The 24,445-nt window shown below is 45.3% G+C and overlaps 1 protein-coding gene across 1 annotated transcript; it reads right to left on the reverse strand.

Annotated features, from left to right (window-relative positions):
• Positions 1 to 1,608: 1,608 nt before the first annotated feature.
• LIPG (lipase G, endothelial type) lies at positions 1,609 to 23,965 on the reverse strand. Its single transcript, XM_011360761.2, has 10 exons — positions 23,602 to 23,965; positions 20,586 to 20,767; positions 18,770 to 18,949; positions 17,531 to 17,642; positions 12,611 to 12,832; positions 10,581 to 10,823; positions 9,776 to 9,896; positions 8,593 to 8,811; positions 5,768 to 5,872; positions 1,609 to 3,638 (listed from the first exon to the last, which is right to left on the reverse strand). The coding sequence occupies exons 1-10, from the start codon at positions 23,696 to 23,698 to the stop codon at positions 3,617 to 3,619; spliced, it is 1,503 nt and encodes a 500-aa protein (XP_011359063.1). The 5' UTR covers positions 23,699 to 23,965; the 3' UTR covers positions 1,609 to 3,616.
• Positions 23,966 to 24,445: the final 480 nt, after the last annotated feature.

The raw sequence follows: 24,445 nt of genomic DNA on the forward strand, positions 1-24,445 counted from the left end.
GCTCACATAATACTGAGTAACATACTAGAACTTCGACACCAAATTAATTACTCTTTTCCCAGTTCCCCTAACTGCTTGTTTAAGCAGCTGGTTTCTTGTACCTAACTTCATCCATTCATTTGAATATCTATTGAACACCTACTATGTTCCAGACACTAGTCTAGATTCTAGGGCTGCAACAGCAAACAAGCCAGATACAAATCTCTGCCCTCTGGGAGCTAACATGGCAGAGGCCAGGGCAGCTCTGAATACAGAGGCGGTAACTAAGAAACACCACACTGGGTAAGCACTGCTGTTCTAGTGCCTCCTTGGCTCCCATCCCTCCAAGGAGTTCAGGACTTCAGTTTGTAGAGTCAAAGGAGGTCCCATGGAATTTCCCGACTCTAATTAGTGAAGAGGTGACACCGAATCCCCAAGTCAGATGAGACACAAGGGAGTCACCCAGACTATACCTCTACCTTTGGACAATTTCAAAAAGTCCCTTATGCCTGCCAGAGAGAGTTCAGTCCTTTTCTTGCTACCTGAATTAGGTTAAGAACCAACAATCTGGTTAAGAACACTCACTGTCTAACCCAGTTCCTCCCCTACGAACATCATTAAGCCTAGTATTGCAGAACGTAGCAGGTGGAAATAAAGAGCAGCCACTTTCCACCATCACGAAGCCCCTAACACAGAGGTTTCTTCTCATTGTAGAACACTTTAACATTCAAGACTAGAAATGAGGTCAAATCGATGTAATTCATCAAACTTCATAGTGCTAGATCAGTTTAGGATTACTAAAATTTGATTACAAGATTGAATGACTTACAGGACCCCCTTGTCTATCACCCTGCCTCTAGGGAATTAAAATTAATTCCTGAAGAATACATGGCAATATCCAATTTCCCCCCCCCCTTTTTTTTGTATGTTATGTGTAGCATATACTGTATTTTTTTAAATAAATAAATTTATTTATTTATTTAGATTAGTTTCAAGTACACAGTACAGTGGTTAGACCATTTCCCTCTTTTCAATCAACAGTAATCAGATTTTTAGCTGGGCCCATGTGCACTCTGAATAAAGATAGTATATCCCAACTTTCCATGTGACTATGATTTCTGGCCAAAAGAATGTGGGCAGTTTCTCAATCATTCCTTTCTACCTTCTCATGGCTGGCTACAAGGGGACCTAAAGGGGATACTTCAGACTAGGGAATAAGCGAACATCCTATAGATGACACAACAAGAAACGAAGGGCATAAACCCCTTTTGGCTTTGTGGAGCAAACCTCAGTACTAGCTGGGAGTTAAAAACAATAGATAAATCATCTTCTGTCTGGTTTAAGTCGCTGTTACCTAGGTCACATGCAACCAAGCCTGTATCCTCACTGATGTTCCCCAAGGTCCAGCCACCCACCCTGTGCTTCCTAACATCCACCTTCAGACATTTCTACTGCAGTTTAAATAATTTTTCTCCTTGTTCTCTATTGAAAGGAGTTGTTATCCACTTCCTACCAACAATTAGTTCCAAATAAAGGCTATAGCTTATATTAAAGTAACTTTCTGTCAAATCCGAGGCTTGGGCAGCCATAATGCTCTCAAATTTTAAGAACTGAGTTGCCAGACCACTAAGAATTTTGTAAATTTTTATTATTTTCTATTAAAAATGTTTTATCTTGAAATTGGCTAATCTTTAAAGTAAAAACTAACCATATATTTGTTTTGCACATTTATACACTTGAGAAATAAATAAATGTTCTAAGTAGCATAAAAAAGCATCATCATATACATATAAATCTTCAAGCTGAATGTATAAATACAGGACCCAATGAGGATTTGATTCCCAAGGCTTCCATTGCTAAAAACAGGTTGGAAGCAACCAAGATGCACCATTAGTAATATAAGCTCTATTTTGGCTAGAATGCAATCACAGAAGCAACAGAAGATACAATTAAATTGAGAAAATACCTCAACTTAAGACTTGACTGGTTATGTCTTCTGAAGTGCGGCATTAAACAATGATACAACTTTGGCACAATACAGATAAAAACAGTTTCCTTTAAAACCTAAGTACAAAGAAAACCACTCTTCTCCCTACCTGAAGTCATATCTCCTTCCAAATAAAATCTCACCCATAAAAAGCCCAACCCCTTGGCACAGTTGTTCTTCCAGTTATACATCAATAAAAGAGCTTAAAGTTTTATGAATGGCTCTGAAAAAAAGTTCTCGTTTGCCACATCCGGGGCAAGTTGTTGAGAAATGGCTGTAGAAGTCTTGATGAAGTTGCAAGGGTGAACATACCACGGGCTTTGTCTCCAGGAAACCTGGGTCTTCACCTGGCTCCACCACCAACTTGGTATATAATTCTAGGCATGTGGCTGAACCTCACTGAGCCTCAATTTTGTAATACAGAGATAATAATAGCTGCCCTGTTCACTTTCCTGCTGTGAGTCTCTAATTAGGTGATAGACATGCTAATCTTTTGAAAATACAAAAGGGCTTCTCAGGTATCATGTATATTAATTCAAATGAAAATTTGGAGCCTATTCCAAGTTGGACACAGAAAAGGGGCTGGTTTTAGAACAAGGTATTCCAAAGAGGTAAAAAAAAACACTGTGTTAAATCTTAGCACCAGCTTCTTAACAGGTGATGGCTCTTTATAAACAGATACGTATAACATAATTAATACCTTCTATCTTTGTGAACAAAAGAGATTTTACTCCAAAGCAATCATACCTGGCAACTGGCCACCATTCTGATCTTCAGCACATATGATACTCTGTTTGCTACTCTGCCGGTGATCAAACATGCCATTCTGAGGGGAAATGCTCTTAATAACTAAGAAAAAATAGGTAGAAACCACTGAAAGCCTCGGGTTCCCAACTCTTTCATCCTGTAGCCTTACAACAATGTTCCTTGTACCTATATCACATGGATATTCATGGATCATATAAATTGAAAAGGAGTTTACAAATCCCAGCCCCATTAAAGTGCTAAATAAACATTTGTCCAACCAAAAAAAAAATGAGCAATGGAAAAATAAGAAAGCCAATGATGTGTGCTTTAGGGACAGAGTGAGTTAAGGAGCAGGACAGAATGTCAAAAAAGTAACTGGTATTTTTCAAATCTGCCTATCGAACCCCAAAAGCGAGGATCTCAGCATCATCCCGGACCTCCTCTCCCCTCTCTGGGTAAACAAAGTCACAGGTCTGCCATCCTGACCTGAGTCAGTTCCCAGCAGGAAGACCACCCACTATGACTCAAGTCAGGCCAGGCAGCTGACAGCTCTCCAGGCAGAGCCACCTTAGATCCAGTGTTCTTTGTCAGGCAAAGCACGGGCTTATCCAGCCATTTAGAAACCAGCCCAGTGAGCGCAGAAGCCCAGGCATTCGGCTGTCTGCACACAGAGCTGGCGTTAGAGATCTTCTAGGACAGCAGCAGGAACAGCAGGAGCAGCAGTGCATAGTCCCCTCTGGCAAGAAGTCCCAGTTGTCATAGGAGGCAAGGTCCTGGGCCCAGCAAATAGGCTCTTGCCTGTGCTCCAGGGTCAAGGCCAAGAGGGGTCCTTCCAGGTGGGTCCTCAGCAGTAACTTTCCTCCATGTGCTTGGAAGGCAGGGCAGGTGGCCTTGCTGGCACCCTCAGGGAAGCTCTAGGGTTGGGCTGAAAGGAATCAGGTGAGAGGGGCGTTCACTAGCTTGCTTAGCAAACTCATCAGCCCCTAGTGAGGGTTTGCCCTGTTCACCTCACAACCAAGCTGTCTTTCATACCTACCGAACTCTTTTCCTTGCTTCTCTTCCGGAACAAATGGAAAAGATCCTGAGTGCTTCTTTCTTCCCCTCCCCCACCAAGCCACAGATGTACTTTGAGAAACACCACACTGGACTCCTCTCTGGGTTCCTAGTTCTATACTCCTCAGTGCTGGCCTCGCATTTACATACTTAGCACCATACTCACCCGCAACACACACACACACGAACGCAACCACGCACACACAAGCACACACACACAATTGTGGGGAGAACTACTAATGAGTCCTCTTTGCCTTGATCAAGAGAGACTAGAATGGCAGGAAGGGAACAAGACAGAGTCAAGAGATCTTGATTCTGGTCTTAGCTACACTAACTTGCTAAGCTCTTAAAACTCTCAGTCTCCTTGTCAGCGAAGAGGTGAGCAGTGTCTAGGTCAGCAGAGAGAATACCAAAGGTGTTCCACGTGTCTAGGGATGTCATGGCTTCCTAGTGTTTATTATTTGGGTTCATATGGTTTCCTGTTCCTCCGAGGGTGAAGGAAAGGATGACTTGTTTTCTCGAAGAGATAGTGTAAGACAAGTTATAATGTTCTCAACGGTTACAAAGTTCTGAAGGGGAAAATAAGAAGAGAATATCTTATTGGATATTTTGTCATAAGAATAGCAATCTTCCCTGGGAGAGTCCAATCTACATGGCTGTTCCGAGGATCAATGAAGTTAATACATGCGAGAGCACTCAGAAGGATATATAGATTTGAATACAAATGTAAAAAATTAAAATTATTTTTATAGCAGAAAATTATATGAGGTTACAGTAAACCGAGTCACTTAATTAGATGGGCAGTTTCAGAATCCCACAAGTCCTATGATCACTGAGCTTGTGGTCACAATGATGCTCCTGAACAGGAGACAGAGCAGCTGGGGTACAGCCTGGCCCTCAGGGTTGGCAGACGGTTAATCACAGGGAACCTCAGCACAGGTGCAGCTGCTTGATAATTGATACCCAGATCAAGGTGAGGGGATTTATCTGAGCGAGTGGAACCTCCATGCTCAAGAAAGAGCTCAGGTTTTATAGTAAACCAATCTGTTTCAGTCCTCGCTCTGCCATCACCAGCTGGGGGACCTGGAAAGAGTGACCTAAAATCCCTGATCCTCAGTTTCCTCAGCTGTACACAAGGTCAACAACGCCAGTGCAATGGTGTTGATAATAAAAGTAAATGAGATAATGAATGGAAGACACTGAATGCAGGATGGGCACATGCTACGTGCTCAGTGCCTGGTAGCAGCATTATCTAGGACCTTGGTTAGGGCAAGATGCCGGGGCCAGTGGGAGGCTGGTCTCCCTCCTCAGCAAGTGTTTAGGCTCCAAGGTATGTGACGGTATGTGATGGATTCCTCTTTTTGATGTGCCCACTGCCTTGTACCATATGATATTGGCCTTCCTCAAATCTGAAATAATAGGACTCCAGCATGGAGCAATAGGACGCTGATGCAAGATGACCCCTTTGTCTGATTAAATACCACACACATGAGCATTCCTGCTTCTCGAAAAGGGGAAGAATTGCTCACTGATATCCCCACACCAACCTGGGTTCCTGAAAACCTAACAAGGGAGACTATACCATGTGCTTCTCCTTTACCTCACACCTGACTCCCCACTCCAACCAGGTACCCAGAAGAAAGCTTGGAACCCTGGAACTTCCCACAGCCCTAGTCACTACGAAGATGTTCAGTCTAAGATAGTGCATGGGCACCAACTTCAGGAACTTAGTTACTAAAAGACTTCATTCCACCAGAACCACGGGCTATGACCCCTCACAGGTGAGGCAGAGCAAGAGGCCAAGGGACATTAACATCCTCCAACATCCTGTGTGTTCCACTGATTTGTCTATCTCCTTCTAGCAGAAGGTCAGCTTTGTAAAGGAAAGAAATGTTATCTGTTTTGTTCATTGCTATGTCCCAAGTGCCCAGACCGAAGTCCACACGTGCTAGGTGACCCATCGACATGTACTGCATGAACACATCAAAAAGTCCCAGTTACCTAGTTTCGTTTTTCATTCTCCAGTTATCCTGACACTTGTGAAACCAGAGCTCTTGGCCAGGGGATATGCTGGTGTTCTCAGGGTCTTCTGCACAGAAAGCAAATCTAGAAAGAAAAAGAAACCAGTGAGGCAGCCAAAGCTGTAGAGGGGAAGGTACACACAGCTGTGCATTAACCAGAGGGTGGTTTTGGATCCAAGACAGACAGAGCAAGGAGAAAGGAAAAGTTTTCATCATGCCACACCCTGACTCAAGAACTTTTAGAACTCCCCATTGCAACTACGAGCACTCTAAACCATGTCTTACTTTGACATCTGCCACAGTTTGGCACATGCAGACTTTATTCACACACCTTCCACCATCTTCCCTCTGTCTATCCTAAATGCTTGCCTGCCTTTCAAGGCATGGCATCTCTGAAGCCTCCCTGACTGCTCAAGCCCTTGACCTCTCAATGTAATAGAAAAGCATATACTTATATATATATATAAATGTTGCTTTTGCTATTGTCGTTACTTCTTATGGCATGGAGTTAATAATGAATGTTTTGTCTTATTTTAACACGTTATACACTAGTTTGAATTGTTTGTGGATTCCTGCTAATCTTCTCTGTATTGTTCTAATTTTAGTGTTGTGCTGCCGAAGCGAGCACTGGATTCCTATATCTATGGTAGACTGCAAACTCCTTAAATGGAGGAACTCCCATCCGGTGCTCATAAACGTCTATTGACAAGCGTAACTGCAACTCAGCTACGAGTTAAAATCAAAGGTTCAGGAAATGGACAACCAAGATCACAAAACAATCAGTGACCTAACAACCGTTTCAACTATAACTTACAGCCAAATCCTGTGGGCTACCCCAGCTTTGGTGGTGTGCGGTTAGCATGACCCCATGACCAATAGATGTATGGGACACCTGACCCCGCTGCTGACCCAAAGGACAAAAGCCACAATCAGAACAGCTTTAAGAACCTTTACTAGGAAGCCCAATCAATACCTAAACATAGAAAAATGTGACTCTGGCCTTACCACAATTAGAAAAAATTGAAACAACAGTAGGGGACCAGTTCATACCCAACAGGATTGCAAAAATGTTTCACCAAATGTAAGTGAGGAGAAGAAAGGGAAACTCTAATAAGATTGAAAACTGGTCCAATCACTTTGGAAAGAGAGTTAATACCTAGTCAAGTTGGAGAAGACATGTACGATAAGCCAGGGATTCCACTTTTTAGTATCCTTGCCCCAAAGGAGCCCTCACACATGTGCACAAGGAAAATGTCCAAGGATGTTCATCCCAGCACTAACTGTGACTACGAGAAAATAGCAACCACTTAAATACTTAGCAGAATGATGGTAAAACTATTGTTTGTACCATGATGGCTTACATACAGGAGTTAAATGTGAATAGATTAGATCTATATGTATTGGATAAATTTCAAAAACAATGTTGAATGAAAGAAAAGCAACTTGTTAAGGAATATGTCCACTCATGTAAACTTCAGAAGCCTCCAAAACAATTCTATATGTTGGTATGGATACAAACAGTCATACGAAAGGTATAAAAATCATGAAGGAGGGAAAGACACTAACATTAGTCAATGTTAGAAGATTCGTTCATTTGGTTTGAAAGGGGAGGAATCAGACAGGGGAAAGGCATAAAGGGGCTTCAACTCTATCAGTAATGTGTTACTTTTTTGAAATCTTCTATCTGCAACCAATGTGGAAAACCACTTAAAATTTGTAAAGTTTCGATGGTTCATTATGTTTGAAATATTTTTTAAAATGATCGTCTTTCTGCTATCATACCCATAGGCATAGGTTCCACTTAATAAGCACCAAGAGAAGGAAAAAGACATGCAATTATTTAGATCACCCCATCTGCCACCCTTCCCCCAGTTCATAAGTTTCTAGACCAGAATCACTCAGACAAGGGACCCAAGCCTCCACTCGCCCCCACAGTCAAGCTGTGCCAGAGGTGATGGATGGAATCTGGGCATGGGAAGAATTGTAATGGAAAAAATGCCAGATGAGGTACGAAGAGCTTGGAGGCTGCTTCCTACCACCTCAAAGCTGGCAGTGACCTCCCAGAGGTCTGCTAAAGAAACTGACCAAGGAAGCCCCCTCTCTTGGCAAAGGTCTCCCAGGCTCCCCTGACTTCTGCTTAGAAAGAAATCTGCTCAGAAAGTCAAGGCACAGTCTAGGGCCTGATGGATAAAGGTTTGGATTTTTCGTGCTAGGCTTAGTATTAACAGATATAAAGAAACTGCCAGCTGGCATGACATAGAGGATTCTGTTACCCGACCTCACCCTGTGTCCTTGACTCAGAGCTTCCAAAGGAGGGGTCTAATGCTCTAAAAATAAAATGCTAGGGAAACCAGGTCTTCCCACAGGCCTCATCCTGGAGGCTCCCTGGACTTGATACTCTGGTTTGCTCAGCACAGGAGCAAGCAAAGACTTTTGGTTGCATGGACCCCAGAACAAAGCAGCACTCCTAAAGAGCCCTGTGCAGGAGCAGCCCCACTTCCTCCAGGGACAACACAGGGCTTGGCAAACAGAATGGGGGCTGGAATCCCCTCTCAGCCAAGGGCCTGTGATTAGGGCACAAACTGCACAACTGTTAACAGGGAACTTGATCTAGGATTCACTTGTCCTTGAAAAGATAAGCAAGCACCTTCGATTCTTCCACATCCAGAGCACGTGGGTTTGGCCCACGTGCTCGGGATGTGGAAGAATCGAAGGTGCTTGCTTAGCAAAGGGAAGGACATTGCAAAGGCATACACCTTCTGCTCATCACTGACATGGGGCCAAAAAGGGTCATGAGGCACTTACTTCCGCTGGGTTTCTCCAGACTTAACCCGGATGCGCCTGATATTCAGTTCCTGCACAGACTTGCGGGATTGAGACCAGTATCTGTGAAGCTCCTTCCACAGGTTGTACCAGGGCTGAGATACCTTCTCCCAGGTGAGTTTGATCTTCAAGAGGTCTCCCAAATCCTCCTCAGTGTAGACCAGGAAGGTATTGGTGGCATTCAGCCCGATTTGCTCCACTCTGCAAGGGGAGAGAAAAGCTGGTCTCACTCTCCTGCCACCTGGATAACTGCTGCATCATGTGGGGTGACACAGTGGCATCACCTGCTCCCCATAGACTGGAGAGAAATGAGCAAGAGGTCCCTCCCCCATGCCCAGCGCATCCCACCAGCAGGACCAAGGTGGAAGTGTGTGCCAGGTTGACATAGAGGTAAGTTTGCCTATAGCACCCCAGCTTCTTATCAAAACCATTCCTGAGCGCTCCCTCATTTATGCCACTTCCTGGAGATACAGGACAAAAAAAAAAAAACCCAGAAATGAGAAAGCACAGGGAAGTCATATCCCCATCCAACAGTATCTTCTTCCTTTCAGCCTATGGGCATCTGTCTCTCTCTGGCCCACTACAGGCATCTGTCTCTCTCGGCCCACTCTTGCCTGTCTCTCTCACCGGGAACTTGGGGAGGCTACCTCACCGCATTCGTATGCATACAAACCTTGTCTCCCAACTTAACTCTGATCCCTGAGAGCGAGTACTTTGATGATGTTGCTTTGCAATGCCAGCATTATTCAGCATGATGCTTTGTACCTTAGGAGTGTTCAACAGATATATACAGATTGCCATGTGCCTCTCCCACAGATAATTAGAAATGGCCCCTTATATGACGTTTATGATGTTCAAACCTCCTAAAGCTTCAGGTGTCAGGCATTGTCTAAAATGAAACAGCACTTTCTGCCTAGCTGATCCAGCAGCTTTTCACACTGTTGATTCACCCTGGGAGCTTCCCTCCCAGAAATGTTTTGCATCAAGGGCTTATGGAGAGCGTACAAAGAGACAGAGGACTGCGGAGGCCACTGCAACCACCCAGCTCCTCCCCCAGGCACTCACACTACACTCTCCTGCCCTTGTTCGCACGCTCCTGCCCTCTCTCATTCCCAAACCAACTTGTTCTCTGTCCTGACCCCAGCAAAGGGAACTCTTGACTTACATTTCCAAAGGCAGAGTCTGGGAGTCTGCGTTGGTGCCATAAAGAGTGACATAAAAGGCAGGCTCAATTTCTTCCATGCTCTTGTAGCTGAAGACATGGATTTTCATCTGATAATGATAAACTGCAGAAATAGCAGAATAAAGACATCTGTGAGCCCTGTTTGTCATCTCAGAGCACCCTGACCCAAACTGAGTCACCCATCACACTTGAGTTGTTAAGGACTGTCATCCTTTTGGTCCGGCCAGCTTCCAGCTTATCTCTGGTCTTGTTCTGTCCCATGGCATAAGAGATCACTGAGGTATGGGAGCTCTGAGCCTGGGGTACAGGAAGACTTTTGGGGTCCTGGCTCAGCTACTTTCCAGCCTTGAATTAAGGACGCAGGCTCTTTGAGCCTCGATTTCCTCATGTATAAAATAATGATATCCACAAAACCTTATAGTTTTATAAAATGTTATTAAAAAGCAGGATATCATTTTGATCCTCTGTCCTACCTCAGATTCATTGTGATGATCAAATGAGATAGATAGGGAATGGCTTTGAAAAGTTAAATGCAAGGTGGAGATTTAAGATATTGATATTGTGATCATGGAATGATGATTCACATCACAAAAGGAGTCCCCATCATTTACTTTTAAAGATTAACTTTCCTAACGCATGCACAATGTAATCTGATTTGCCGTGATTTGAGTTAACGGTGCTGGCCACATCTCCTGGGCTGGGATGTACCCTGATCCACCACATGGTATTTGGAAGGAGGGTAAAGATGAAAGACCTGCTTCAGGGCATAGAGGGGACTGAGGGTTACCTCTGAAAGGCATGCCTGCCCGGGTTTTGAGGTACATCTTGGTGTTCCTCTTGTTCCTCGTTTTCTTGGCATTGTAGCCAATATTATTACAACGGTTCTTCCGGCAGCTGAGACAGATCCCCTTTTTGAAGCGATTTGAGTCCGCGCACTGGAACGCAAAGCTGGGCTTGTCTTGATTCATCAGGGAGTCAACAAAGAGGTGGACAGACCGCTCATGCTCACATTTCATCGCCTCTGCGATTGCTGAGGGAGGAAGAGACAGAGAATACCCAGGATAAGCCGCTTCTCGATGATTTGCCCGCTCAATCAATACGCACTGTGCACTTCATTGGTAATAACTACTTTTATTGTTGCTGTTAATGTTCTTGTTTGTATAATTCTTAATATATGCCTGGTGATGTGCTAGACTCCCATGAAGATTTAAAACTAAGGGCTATTCCTGCCACCTAACTGCTTGCTCTCCAGGAGGGAAGACAGAACGAATACACAGAAAGCAACGAAGAGCAAGAGAGTGCATGTAATAAGCACTAAATAGGCTGATGAAGACCAGCGGTGCAGGAGGAGTCACTAGGTCTTGATGAGACTGTATAGTCACAAAATGCTGGAAATGGATCAGATGCAAGCTCAGGGCTCAGCAAACTACATCTTGCAGGCTGGCCACCTGTTTTTGTAAATAAAGTTTTATTGGAACACAGCCACACTCATTTGTTTACATATTATCCGTGGCTGCTTTCATGCTACAACAGCAGAGTGGAGTGGTTGAAAGAGAGACTCTATGGCCTGCAAAGCCTAAAATATTTACTAGCTGACCCTTTAAGAAAATGTTTGCCAACCCCTCGCAGTCCAATCCTTTCAATTACAGATTATGACCCAAAGGTCATGAAGGTGAAGTTATTTGCTCAGGCTCACACAGTTGGTTGTAAGTTTGGAGTATAATTTGGATATTCTGGCCCATAGTACATCAGTACGTCTTGTAACGAGAGGCTAAAGTCAATAGTTCAAGTAAATCCTGGGACCTAAAGAAAAACTTGACAAAGCCACCCCCAGTCCTTCCTCACTAACACCACCAGCCTTAGGAAATGCCACCTTCCCATCCCCTGAAGCAGGGCTGAACTCCCCTCACATGGACCACCGAGCTCCTGAGGGGCTACTTGGATAGTATCGTATTGGGAGAAGGCAACAGTCTTAAGACTGAGTGACAGAGTAGGACATCCAAGGGCACAACATAAGAATGAAGAGAGCTGACTAGGACCAAGACTTAGAAAAGCTGCCAGGATCCAAGACAGTGAGTGAATGAGAAACTCCAAAAGGGATTAGTCACTGGGGCCACACCTCAAGTTCAGCAGCAAATTCAGTTCAGCCCACGTCTGCAGAGAATCAGCTCAGGCAGTCAGAAGATAAATTATAAGTGAATGGAAAAAGCAGCTTGGTTTTACTTCTTTAAAATGTTACCAAAAATTACATTATAGTGCATCTGGGCTATAGGATATTATACAGCTTTCAAAAAGGATAAGGAAAGTAGGTATATATGGCTCTGATGTTTAAGAATGTCCATAATATATTATGATTGAAAAAGGAAAGTTACAGAACAATGTACTTCTGAAAAATATAATTACACATACACACCCAAATAAATTTGCAAAGAAAATGTCTGGAAAGATACACATGAAACTGTTCATTCATATTGGCTACTTCTGAAGAGTGAAAGTAGGAGTGGGAGTGGAAGATAAGCAGGAATTTTTATTGCTTCATGCAATTCTATATTGCTTGATTTTCGTCAACCAACATGCACTGCTTTTGCTATAAAAAGAAATTAACCAATAATAACTGTGACCTCAAAGCATGAGAAGGCAGAGCAGAGCCCACAGGGAGGCTGCTCGCAGGCTTATGGGATGAGGAACAGCACACAGCATTAGAGGGCACTGCGTGGGGAGGTGGGAATGATGAAATGAAAGTGGCTGGGAGCTCTAGCAGCTCTGGCTGATTTAAGAGGAGATGCAGTAACATGAAGCAGAAAATAAGGAACTCACTTCCATCTGCAATTGACCCCAAGATGTCATTGAGTCCACAGCCTGGCTGGAAGTCACCCCCGTTGGGATAAATGTCGATGTGGCCCACAGGCATGCGAATCCCGATGCTCAAGCCAAAAGAACGCGTGTAGGTGTGGAGGACATCCACGAAGTCGGCATCATCAGGGGACAGCCTGCTGTGGATGTCCACTCCTTCAAACATGGGTCCAGCAGGATCCAAACCTACAGCAGGAGGAGCCATAATTAACTGTGTCAGGCGCATCAAGTCAAAGAGTCCCGGGCTGAAGTTAAATCCAAGTGTACAGAATAACCCATCCTCAGAGCCCAGCCCTGTGAATCTGGAACGCATGGTGCCCACAGTCCAGGAACTTACACTTTTCTAGCACCTTCACCTGTCCTGACACCTCAGCTGACTCGGTAAACCGGCCACGAGCTTCACCCTGAAAGGCAGCTCCAAGGAACCACAGACTGTCAGAACTAGAGCAATTCTAGAACAAACTCAAGCTGACTGAAACTAAGCCTTTTGCCCCATTTAATCTGCCCCTGAGCGCCTTCCACAGCCTCAATTTACAAGCTTTTTACAGAATAACTAAGTGACCCACATTTGGAGGAAAGATTCAGTCTCCCCAAACTGAGTTATTTGTGTTTGGACTTCTCTCCCCGACCCTTAGTGATGAATCAGGCCCAGGGGTAGAATGGCAAGCATGGAGGGACACCAGATACACTGAGAATTCATATTCCGGGCCTCCAGAATTCCTCTATTTTGCAGCTACAAAGAGAAAACCGTTTTGCTTGCAAACTTTCTGTATTAAACAGGCAAGCAGCTCTGTAGAGAGTATTAGTCCTCACATTTGAATCACCATGAATATCAGTGGAGAGCTTGTTACAAATTCAGATTCCACTTTGTACCTACAAAAAACTCTGGAAAAACACACCAGCCACCTGTTACCTGTGTGTACGGATGTTAGGGGAGAGGGCAGGGAAGGGAACTGGGCAGGTAGTGGCAACCATAAGAGAGACTTTCATCGTCTTTTAATTTTGGAACCATATAAATGTAAAACCATTCAAAAAAAGATTCTGCAAACCATAAAATGCGGATTCCCTGACCCCTTAGAGATTGGGAGGTCTGATGTATTTACTCCCCAGGGGATCCTAAAATTAGGTGGTCTGTGGACCAGATTTCGAAAAACTTCTCTATGCTTCAGTATCATCTATAAAGTGGAATCTAAACATCTTAATTCATGCAGTTCACGTGAGAAGTAAGAGAGTAAGAGCTTGTCGATGTAAATACTAGCTATTACCAAGCCCAAATAATTATGGGAACTGAATTTATGCTGATCTAGAAGGCTCTTTGCACTACAGACAGAGAAAGTTAGGAGGAAAAAATACATGGCAGCAGAAGAAGTAATTTTGCTCCCAAGGGGATATTTGGCAGTGTCTGGAAACATTTTTGGTTGTCACAATTGGGGGAAGGGGGAGAGAAGCTACTAGCACCTAGTGGGTAGAAGCCAAGGATGCTGATAAACATCCAACAAAGCTCAGGGCAGCTCCCACGAATAAGGAGTAACTGGCCCAAAACGTGAACAATGCTAAGGTTGAGAAACCCTGACTGAGAAACCCTGATCTAGAAACACCAAAGCAGGGAGGAGATGTGACCAAGAACAGTCATAAAAAGGAGGAGATGGATAAGAGAACCGTCTTCCCCAGACCCCAGTGCCATAGAACCAAGGAGCACACTGAGAGGCTTGAGACGAGAATTTTTAGATAAACAAAAGGCAGAGCCATTGTCTAGAGTGGACAATAAATCTGTAGAACTCATTACTCATGAGAACTGATAGAGGCTGAAACTCTAAGTCATTGCCAGAAGAAGTTTATATAAAAGCACAGAAGATGGAGGCAGAAAGGGAGCCCAGGCTGCTTGCGGGCTCATCCCCAGCCCAGGACCCAAAAGAAGGTGGCACAAAAAGCAGAGTAGCCCATGTTTTAGAGGCTGCAAGGACTAGGGTACTGACACAAGCGGCCTCTCCTTGCCTCTCGCCAGGTCCTCTGGAGGAAAAAAAAAAAAAAAAAACAGAAAGAGGAACATTCTGCTTTGCAACCAATACAAGAGAGGGGCTCTTTGCTTGATGTGAACAGAAGTCTCCACCAGACGGTCAGTGCCATGGAAACCAAGCTGCACTGGTGGAATGCAGGCGGCTGATGGGGCTTCTTGACAGGCCGGCTGGCGGAAAGGCTGAGCCTTCTCTTACCCAGACTGACCCGGCTTGACACATAGCCAGGGCCTGCGGACTCTGAGGAAAAGTTGCACAATTTATGTTTAAAACTAGAAATGGGAGGGTGAACTTATCCTCTCCAAAAAGAAAGAAGATGAAGAACCAACCACCCCTTCTTTCATTTAGCCAGACTCCTCCAAAAGTACTCTGTCCAACAAATGGAATACACACACATACACACACACACACACACACACACACACACATACATGCACACACAGGAAAGCCTCTGCATCCTGGGCTGGCAGAGCAAAGCCTGCTACTCTACAACAGCATCTTCATCTCGATGGCTAGGAGAAAGGCGGCACAGTGGCTAGGTGCAAGCTCTGGAATCTGACAGCTTGAGTTTGAGTCCCAGCTCTGCTACTTAGGGTATAAGATACTGGGCCCATTACTTAAGCACTGACTCATAGTTTTCCCATCTGTAAAATACAGCCAAAAGGACCCCTTTTGCCTGGGTGCTCTGTGGCTTAGAGATAGCATAAAATATCTGTCACACATTAAGTACTTGACATGAGGTAGCATCTAGCCCAGAGACTGAAGAGTGAACACTTAAATCATATTTCTTACATGAATGAAGTTGTTTGCTTACTTATTTATAACCAACTGGATGCACGTTCAATTAGAAATACATGACCTCTTCCCGGCTGTATCACAAACTTCTCTCAGCAAACCCCAGTTCACAGCCCTCTGATCCAAGCAAGACTGGGATTCAGGTGTCCCCCCTGCAGGCCAGAAACCAAGGACCCCCTGGAGCCTCTGCACAGCAATATCAGTGCTCTCAGGCCCCCTTAAGGGGCAATCCCTGGTCCTTGTACTGGTCGAGACTACCTGGTTCCCAAGCCCATGAGAGGTCTGAGGGGAGAGGACAGTGCACAAGCCTCTGCCATCAGACATGCCCAACAGCAAGTGTCAGGTCAGCCAAATAACCTCTGAGGTGCTGCTTGGCAACTGAACATAGGCCACTTCTTCCAGTCATGCTCACCCCAGGCCCCTGCTCCACAGAGAAGGGCCGGAAAGAGGGAGCTGCACTCAGGACATGCAGCCGCCATGCTCCAGGCAGACAGCTTGGAAAACTAATTAGCATTCTGCCAGAGAAGCCCACACCTCAGCAGCTGCCACCCAAACAGGCAGAGGGGAAAAACTGGAATGTTCCTCACTAACCCCATCAGATTTCAGATTTAGAAATAGGGAAAGAGGGGCTCTGCAGCTTATCTTGGTTGCAGTGGCTCTCTGGTGGAGACTTGGTGTGTGCTGGCCCAGCTCTGAATATCACGTTGCTTCTCATGGGGCCTGGAGAAGGTGCTTAGACAGAAGGGCCCACAGTGGCTCAAGGTGGAACAGCTTTGCACTGGCAGTGGATTAATGAGCGGTCATGTGTGGCCACATGATCACTGCCCACTCACATAGCTCAGGCCCCGCGGTCTTTGTAATCAAAAATAAAGTTCACAAGCTACGCTGAATCAAACCACTGGATCTAAAGAAGTGTGTGTGTATGAGTGTGCATGTGTGTGTGTGTGTGCACACATGAGACTTAAGCCCAGAACAATGATTTAAGGAGGGCACTAAAACCTCACAAATACATATTTTTTTATCTGTCCTACCAACTTATTGCTGAAACCTGCACTTCTACCTTTACTAAATCACTCTTTAGCTAAGGATGCCCTTCTACCTGAGTCCCGTTTCAAAATGAAAACACTGCTGAGAAAGAAATAGATCAACTCTGTCCTTTCGGGTGAGTAACTGGGCCCTTAGTTTGGTGGGGGCAAGGGGAAAGCTGAGAGCAAAGACAATTAAAAGAAAGCGGAGGGGTAAAAGTTCAGGGCAACAAATTTGCCATTCATTTTAGCCTAGAGGAAGTCCTGTATATGTACTGGAGGGGGCTCCAAACTGGGAAAGAGAATCTTTCCCACGTTTCACAGTCGTTAAATAATTTGATCCAAACTCTCATATCAAAAGCTCACTAAAACAGAAAGTTCAATTTTCTATTGACAGTCTGGGTACCAACATCAGAAAGGTCTCTTTAAAGACAAAGTTTAACCACCCATTCCAAACAGGTAATTAACACTAATAAATATGCCAGCTAAACATTGGAAAGAGGCTGTTGGTGGATGAAATAGAAATCAGAGGCAGAATTCAAACCACTCACTCTTTTCCCATAAGGTCCTGGAGTATCACGGCCAGAGACGGAAAGTGAGCCCCAGAAGCTGGGAGGCTAGGCCTCCCTGCCCCCCACTTCTGCCTTTTACTTATTAGCTATTTGCCCCTGGGTGTTTCCTCACCTATGAGACCAGACCAGTGGGTTTCAAATTGTGTTCCCCGGTGCCCTGAGACCCTGTTATTCCCCTGGGGAAGGGGAAGGCCCAAACAGCGAGGCTAGTATTGCCCACCATCACGTACCCAGCTGCAACCAGAACATCTGTTCTGTTTCTCATATTGGGTGCTGCATACATTCAGTTTTGAAAAAAAGGGTTCCGTGACTAAATAAAACGTTTAAAAAGCTCTGGATTAGACATTCTCCAGTTTTCTTCCAAAGCTAACCTTCTATGGATCACTCTTGCTGCCTCTCTGGTACAGAAAAGCCAGCTTGTCAGAGATGTTGAGGGAGCTTCGGGGACCAGCTGTTAGTGGAGGAAGCAGAGCTTACCTGTGATTCTACCCACTGTGCCTTTTACGAAGTTGCCAGTGTACCCAGCCACATGAGCTCCAAGGCTGTAGCCAATCAAGTGAACATTCTTGAGAGAAAAGTCATCTTTCTCCTGCAGTAAATCACAAAAGTTTATGAGTGAGGAGTGTGTTCCCAAACCCACAGAGTCCCCTATAATTCAACAGTTCAATTATGACAAGGAGTAGCCAGGGGCAGAGACTTCCAGGGGCATGGCTGGCGTTGCTGGCAATGCAACACAGATGGAGCATAGCTAGCAAAGAGGTCAAAGGGCTTGGTGGCACTTTAAATGCCAAGCGCTGGGGGTAGGTTGTGACTAGAAGCTGCATATCTGACCCTTCCCCTACATGTTGTCTGTTCTTTCTGGTGGTAGCTAACAGGCGCAGGGATGGCAGTGTGGAGGTCAAAGCCACCAGATTCACTGGACTCTAAGTGCCGGCCACGGGCTCTGACGGCATACTCCTTTCTGGCCCCCGTAGGCCCCAGGAGCAATGCCCTCCCAAGCACCTCAGAGTTGGAGTATAGGACCCTAACAGGGCACTCCACTGGAGGGGCTTGAGAAGGTGGAGATTTGACACCACAACTTAGGAACAAAGCTCTACAAAACAACCAAGGCAGAAGAATGAGAGGCTGCTCAAGAACCCTAACCAGAATTCTGCCAGTAATTCATCAGATTCCACGGGCAAAAGGAAGGTCAGGCTGGAATGGCCCAGATATTCGGGTCACTTTGCCAATGCACTCCTGCCTCCGGGTAAGTCCACTGATCTCGGGCAAATCATTAACCTATAAAAAGTAAATTTAAGACCTCTAGATGTGTTTATGTCTGTAAGGCTGTCCTTCCCCACTCTCAGCAGCCACCCTTCAGGCAAGAGCAGACTTCAGTAGGTTTGTAAGATTATAAGCCAGTCCTGGCTCCTGGCCATTCCCAACCAAAGGGCATCAATTTGTAAGATCAGCAAGTAATGACCCCTAAGGCAAATTTTTTTTCCATCAGATAAAGTAACAGGAAAAATACAGAGATATTTAATTGAAAAGCTCTTTAAAAGTCCCAGCTTTCAAGTATTTCAAGCAATACTTAATTCAGTAAAAAACCTGAATCCCAAAGATTTTGATCAGACATCTGAAATTCATTGTAACACAGTCTGACCTGTATTTCTTAAGAGGGTTTGGGTTCAGGATCCTGCTCATGAAGGAAGATGACTCCCTTTCATGCTCAGTTACCTGCAGCCAGTCAAGCATCCTTGCGATGCTGTGTCCCACCACCCGAGTGTTATTGACCGCATCTGTATAAAGCTGGTGGGCCAAGGGGAGCCAGTCAACCACCACGATGTTGGCTTCTTTCTCTCTTGTATGCAGGGCTGACACGAGTTTGTACAACCAATTTTCAAATATGCCACTCATCTGCAGAGAAAACAGGACTTTTAAAAAAAAATTCTCTCAGTTTCAGAAACACTAATGAAAACGGAATTCAGTCCCATGACCCTCTCCCCAGCCTATTCCAGAACCTTCACATTGACTGATCAGGGACAAAATATTTGCACGTGAGCAGGGCCAGTTACAGGCAGGGTTTCTATGTGGGCATTTGTCTTCCATTACTCTTTACATCCCCATTTTTTCCCACCAAAACTTTCATAGCTGCTGCTCCCCTTTCTGATAGGGCCACTGTGATACATGCATTGGTCGCAATATTGACCTAAGGTTAGCCTAAGTCCTTATCACAGTCAGGCAAGTGGCCTGCTCCATCATTCAATGGCAACTGGGATGGGTTACCTTGGAGAATTAGCTTCTCTCTTGGAGATGCAGGAAGATGCTGTCTCTAGGCAAATGCAGAGTTAACGACCCTTTCTCACAACCCATCTCTGTCATCCCCCTGAACCCCAAAGTAGAGAAGATCTGTCCCAGGAATGCCAAATTAGAACTCAGAACACATTTTCCCATAGAAACAAAGTATAAATGGTGGTGAGGTCCAGTTGTAAACCTATCCACAAGTACATTATCAGATAAATAGATTTTCTGTGCCTGGCCTGGGAACCCAAACACCATTTACAATCTTGCTTCTATGGGAAACTGCTGTTCCAAGTTCCAAACAGATTACAAAAGAACTTTCTGGAATACAACCCATTTGTAAGTTGCAGGCAGTTTGTATTTGTATTTTGACAGGAGGCCTTTAAAAATGTTCAAATGCATGATTCTAACTGTGGGCTGTGGGATGAAGATAAATCAACAGGCTTTTAATGATCTCTTCAATCACATTAGGTAGGTAGGCACCTAACCCTTCACCCACTAGGCCTGACCTCAACAGTTGGTGATAGACCTAAAGACCCAGTAAGCATGTAACGGATATGAATTTCTCATCATTAAGAGAAGGAATGTCCCCTCCCAATTAGCTCAGGCAGAAACCTGCTCACTTAATAGTGCCATTTTCCTACAGACTGTCATTATATGAATGAATAAATCCCTTGCTGGTCAAAAGCTTCTGAAGCTGAGTGTTAAAGCCCTTTTTTTGTTGAAGTCTGTCATGGGCTTTTGAATGTGAATTGCTCAGCTAGGGCACATAAAAAGCCCCAATGCCCTTAAACGGAGCCATCTCTATGCAAACAGGAGGGCACCACGCCAACAGTGGCCAGCAAGCCAGGCCAGCTGGCTCTTCATAGATTCTCTGAGCCAGTCAAGTTGTTTCAGTTCAGCTCAGCTCTTAGGGAGGGATGGCCCCCATGAGGCAGTGGTTGACCAATGTTAATTAAGTGTAATTAGAGGGGTCCTTAAGAGCCAGTGGAGCTGGGCTGCTGCCCTTAGGAAAGCCACTGTTTGAAAGCCTGCTATATACCAGCATTAAATACCACCCTGCTGGAGTCCAGATTGCCCCCTCAGCGAAGTGCCCATTACATTCTTCACAGCTATCTGAAATACAAGCAGCCCACAAGAAAAGAACGGGGAGACAGAGTAGAATCTGAAAGCACCAGTATTCTTTTTAATTGACCAAAACGAAGGAAACCAAATTTGTGTAAAGCTGCAGAGCTCCCTCCCCTGGGCTCACCGTCCATCCATGAATGATGAAAAAGGTTTTGGCTGTCATGTTGAAGCCACAGTCTTCTAGGGACTGGTTGTGGCCAAGGGAGAGGTAGCATCCTTCATGCTCTGGATCCTCGGAGGTGTGGAGGTTAAACTTCACTTTGGGTTTGGCAGCAGCCTGTACACCCCTGACTTTGTGGAGCTCATCTGGGGAGAAAGAACAGAGAGTGGATGCATCTAGCGAGCACTAGTAGTGAGACATCTGGGATCTAGTTCTAGTGCAACCTTGAGTTAATTACTTAACCCCTCTGGGTTTTCATTTTTACATCTACTGCACGTTTGCTCCTCACCTCCAAGAAGAGTTGCAAAGATATTATAAAAGAGATATCTCATTTATATTTAAGAGTATTATTAGTCACTAGTATTAATTACTGTGACTCTGAAATAAACATGTCTCTCTTGCTTTTCTCTCTTCTTCCTTATCAAAACAAGTTCTCCTTCCTTCCCTCGAGTTACAACTTTTAGCATATGGGCCCTCAATTCTTTTCCTAAAATGCTTAGAGTTAGCAGTTAAGTTGCAGAATTCAGAAATTTTCAAATTTTAAAAAGGCATTATGCTACATACACTGTGTATTGTATAACACCCCTAGCAGGGTCTGGGGGCATTCTCCATCAAACACACTAATATTTTTCCAGAGAAATACATGATTAATCACACTCAAGGGCAAAAAGAAAATTGCAAGTAGCCTCCTATTGGTTCAGGTCAGATTTGCTGCCAAAAGAGTTCAGGTCTGGTAAGGCCAGGTCAAGGCAGGTCTTGCTGCTAAACAGATTACAAAACAAATGTTCCAATTTCGAGAGATTTGGGGTTTTGGAATTGGAGGTAAGAAGCTGTCGACCTATCATCTAATGGGCTTTCCCTAGCGTTCCCATCTCAATTCCAGCGCTTACTCCAAAAACCTCTTGCATCCTCAGTGCTCTTGCGGCGCCAGGCATGTGCCAGACTTTATTCTAGATTGTTAAGTAAATGACTAAAGCCACAGACAAACTCACAAGAGCAGCAAGACTGCTTTCTCCAGCTCCACTGCTCACACACAGTGCCATCTGAGAGATGGTTCTGCTGCCAAAACACAGCCAAAGTCACTGATGGACCCTATGGCCTTCAAACACTAGGTGCTGTCATCACCACACTATTTCAGTGGTCATAAATGAACCCGTCCAGCATTTTTTCAGCCATCCAGGAAACCATTCCTTGAAAACAAGCTAGGCAATTAAAAAATCAAACTCTCCCATCACCCAGAAGTCAGGAGAAAAGATAACAAATGACTATCAGGAGCTTCATTTTATCCCAGAGTTTAGAAGCAAATGAAGTCATGGAAAGAGAAACCAGAATGGCGGAGAGGGGGTTGGTGAAGCAGGAGGAGGGGGGAGGTGGAGGATAAGAATGAACCAGATGTAAAAAGAATAGGGTTCCAGAAAATGCAACTAAATACACAGGAGCAGAACTTTGTCATTAAAGTAATGAACAAAAGCCTCAACCAGCAGAAATTTGAACCATGGGCATAATGAGTTTGACACCTCCCTAATTTCCACCCAGATAGCCACTCACATAGAGACCAGATGGGGAATTCTAGGAGAAAAAGAAAAGGAGTTTGCTGGCTTCCTGGGACGGATTGGTGGATAAACCCACATATTGACATAAAAAAGACTTGACTTAGCAGCTGGCTTCTCTGACTCCAGAGTTCTCTAACTTCATTTCTACTACTCTCATCCTGGTCACTTCAACCTCTGGAACTTCATATTATTCTTCACCCAGATTGTTCTCATGGCTCATTCTCTCACCTCCTTCGGTTCCTTGCTCTCGGTGGTCAACTTCTCAAAGAGGGAAGCCTGACCACAGATTAAAACGGTACCATCTTCTCCCACCTGAATCCCATACCTTTCTCCTCTGCTTTTTTCCTCTATAATAGTAAGTACTATTTATATATTTTAACTAGATTCCTGTCTGTCTTCCCACCACTGAAATGTAAGCTCCATGAGGACAGGGGTTTTCACGTAGAAGTATTTAAGCAGGCAAGCAATAAATACTTTTTTGAATGAATGAGATGGCCCACTAATACTCAGAATCACAGAACACAGAAGTTGAAAAAGAAGTTCTCATTTGACAGGAGAGGAACTAGAGATTCTAGCTACCACAGGTCACATTTCTACTTAGCACTAGAGTTGGGGACATGCTAAGTAAAGCGAGGCTTTCCCATTCATTCATTCAAATTAACCCTCCCACTCATAGATAAACTGATATGGGCCCACATCATTTGGCACAAACCCAAAAGAATAATAGATGAAATAACCGAGTGTAGTCAAGGCGTTCCCCTGGCACTCCTAGATGACCCTAACCTCATCCCTGAGCAGGCTTCTTCCAGTGGAAGAGGCTGCGATGCAGAACTCAGAAAAAAAAGAAAAGCTAGCGCTAGGAGGAGGAAGGTGAGGAGAGAGGTAGGAAGAAACGGCATGGTGGAAAGAGTGTTGGGGAGGAGGAGGAGGCTGGCGACCTGGGGGAATGAACCCAGCAGTTTCTGGGCACAAGTCGCTCACCAAATACTTCCCGCCACCTTAACTTGCAAAACACACCGAGACGAGAAGGAGGAGTGCCTTGTAAGAGAGCTCTTTCTGACAACTTTCATGACTCGCAAACCTCCAGGTTCAAAGATGAGGGAGGACAAGCTCGGAGAGCTGCTGGCCAGCCAGTCGGGCTGACTGGACAGCACGGATCAAGGAACCCACTTAATGGAAGAGGGGAGGGTAAGGCGAGAGCGAGCGGACGAGGGCACCCGCCAGCCTGCGACCTCTCGATGCTCTACTAGGGATGCCCTCGTCAGAAGCGCGAAGGAACAAGTGAACTGCAAGGCTGATGAGGAGCAAATAGCGCATCAAGAAAGGAAGGATTCTGCAGGAACCAGGAGGGACTGAAAACCGGTCAAGACAGAGGGGTCCGGCACAGAAAAGCAGTTGATGGGGTAATAAAAAGAAGTGCACGTTACCTTGCAGCGGTCCCTCTGGACCAAGGGTTGCGGGGCCTCCCGCGGCAAAGCAACAATAGACACTCCAGAGGCAGAGCAGAGGAATGAACTTTCTCATCCTTCCCCGCCACACCCCCTTCCACGAATCAGGGTTTAAAAAAAAAAAAAAAAAATGCCTCTCTGGCTTTCTGGGTTTCTAGCACTCCGAGCGGATAAGACTCGAAGTGGGCACCTTCTCTTGACCAGACAGCTGAAGGTGGAAAAAGTGAAAAATTAAAACCTGGCTAAACTGAGCAGCCAGGTGGTGGAGGGAGTGTGAAGGGACTTGACCAGAACCAGATCTGCCCTCACCGGTGTCGCCAGCCCGGAAAGCAAGGGCTCGCCACTGTCACACTGCGAGCTCCCCGCGAGGTAAGTTTTTAAACTATCGGAGTCATCTGACCCATCGCCAGATGGTGATTTGCATAATTTATTCCCGTCCCCGGACTCTGATTGGTCACACCTTCGCTGACGCCAGAACCGAGACTCCCCAAAGTTTGAATGAAAGCGCCGCACACCCACCACGTGGACTCTTTGCACGCGCAGCCTTGAGTTCGCCCAGCCTGCTCCGTGCGCGGGCTGCCGCGCTCCAGCCACCCCACTTTCTCCTAGTGCCCACTCCCAGACCCCAGACTCTTCGTTCTCCCCTGCCGCCCCAGGGGGACCATTGCCCGGAAACCCTGCGTCCGCTGTGGACGAGATCCCTGGAGAAGGAAGATCATCCTCTCCAAGGCGCAAAGCCACCCCCGCGCCCGGAATGATCTCTTCGCACCCCTGGCCAAGGGTCCGGATGGGGAAGAGCCACCTGGTGGCCCCTTTGGTCCTC

Source organism: Pteropus vampyrus, unplaced genomic scaffold (genome assembly GCF_000151845.1).
Source record: "Pteropus vampyrus isolate Shadow unplaced genomic scaffold, Pvam_2.0 Scaffold3, whole genome shotgun sequence".
In the NCBI taxonomy this organism is placed as follows: Eukaryota; Metazoa; Chordata; class Mammalia; order Chiroptera; family Pteropodidae; genus Pteropus; species Pteropus vampyrus.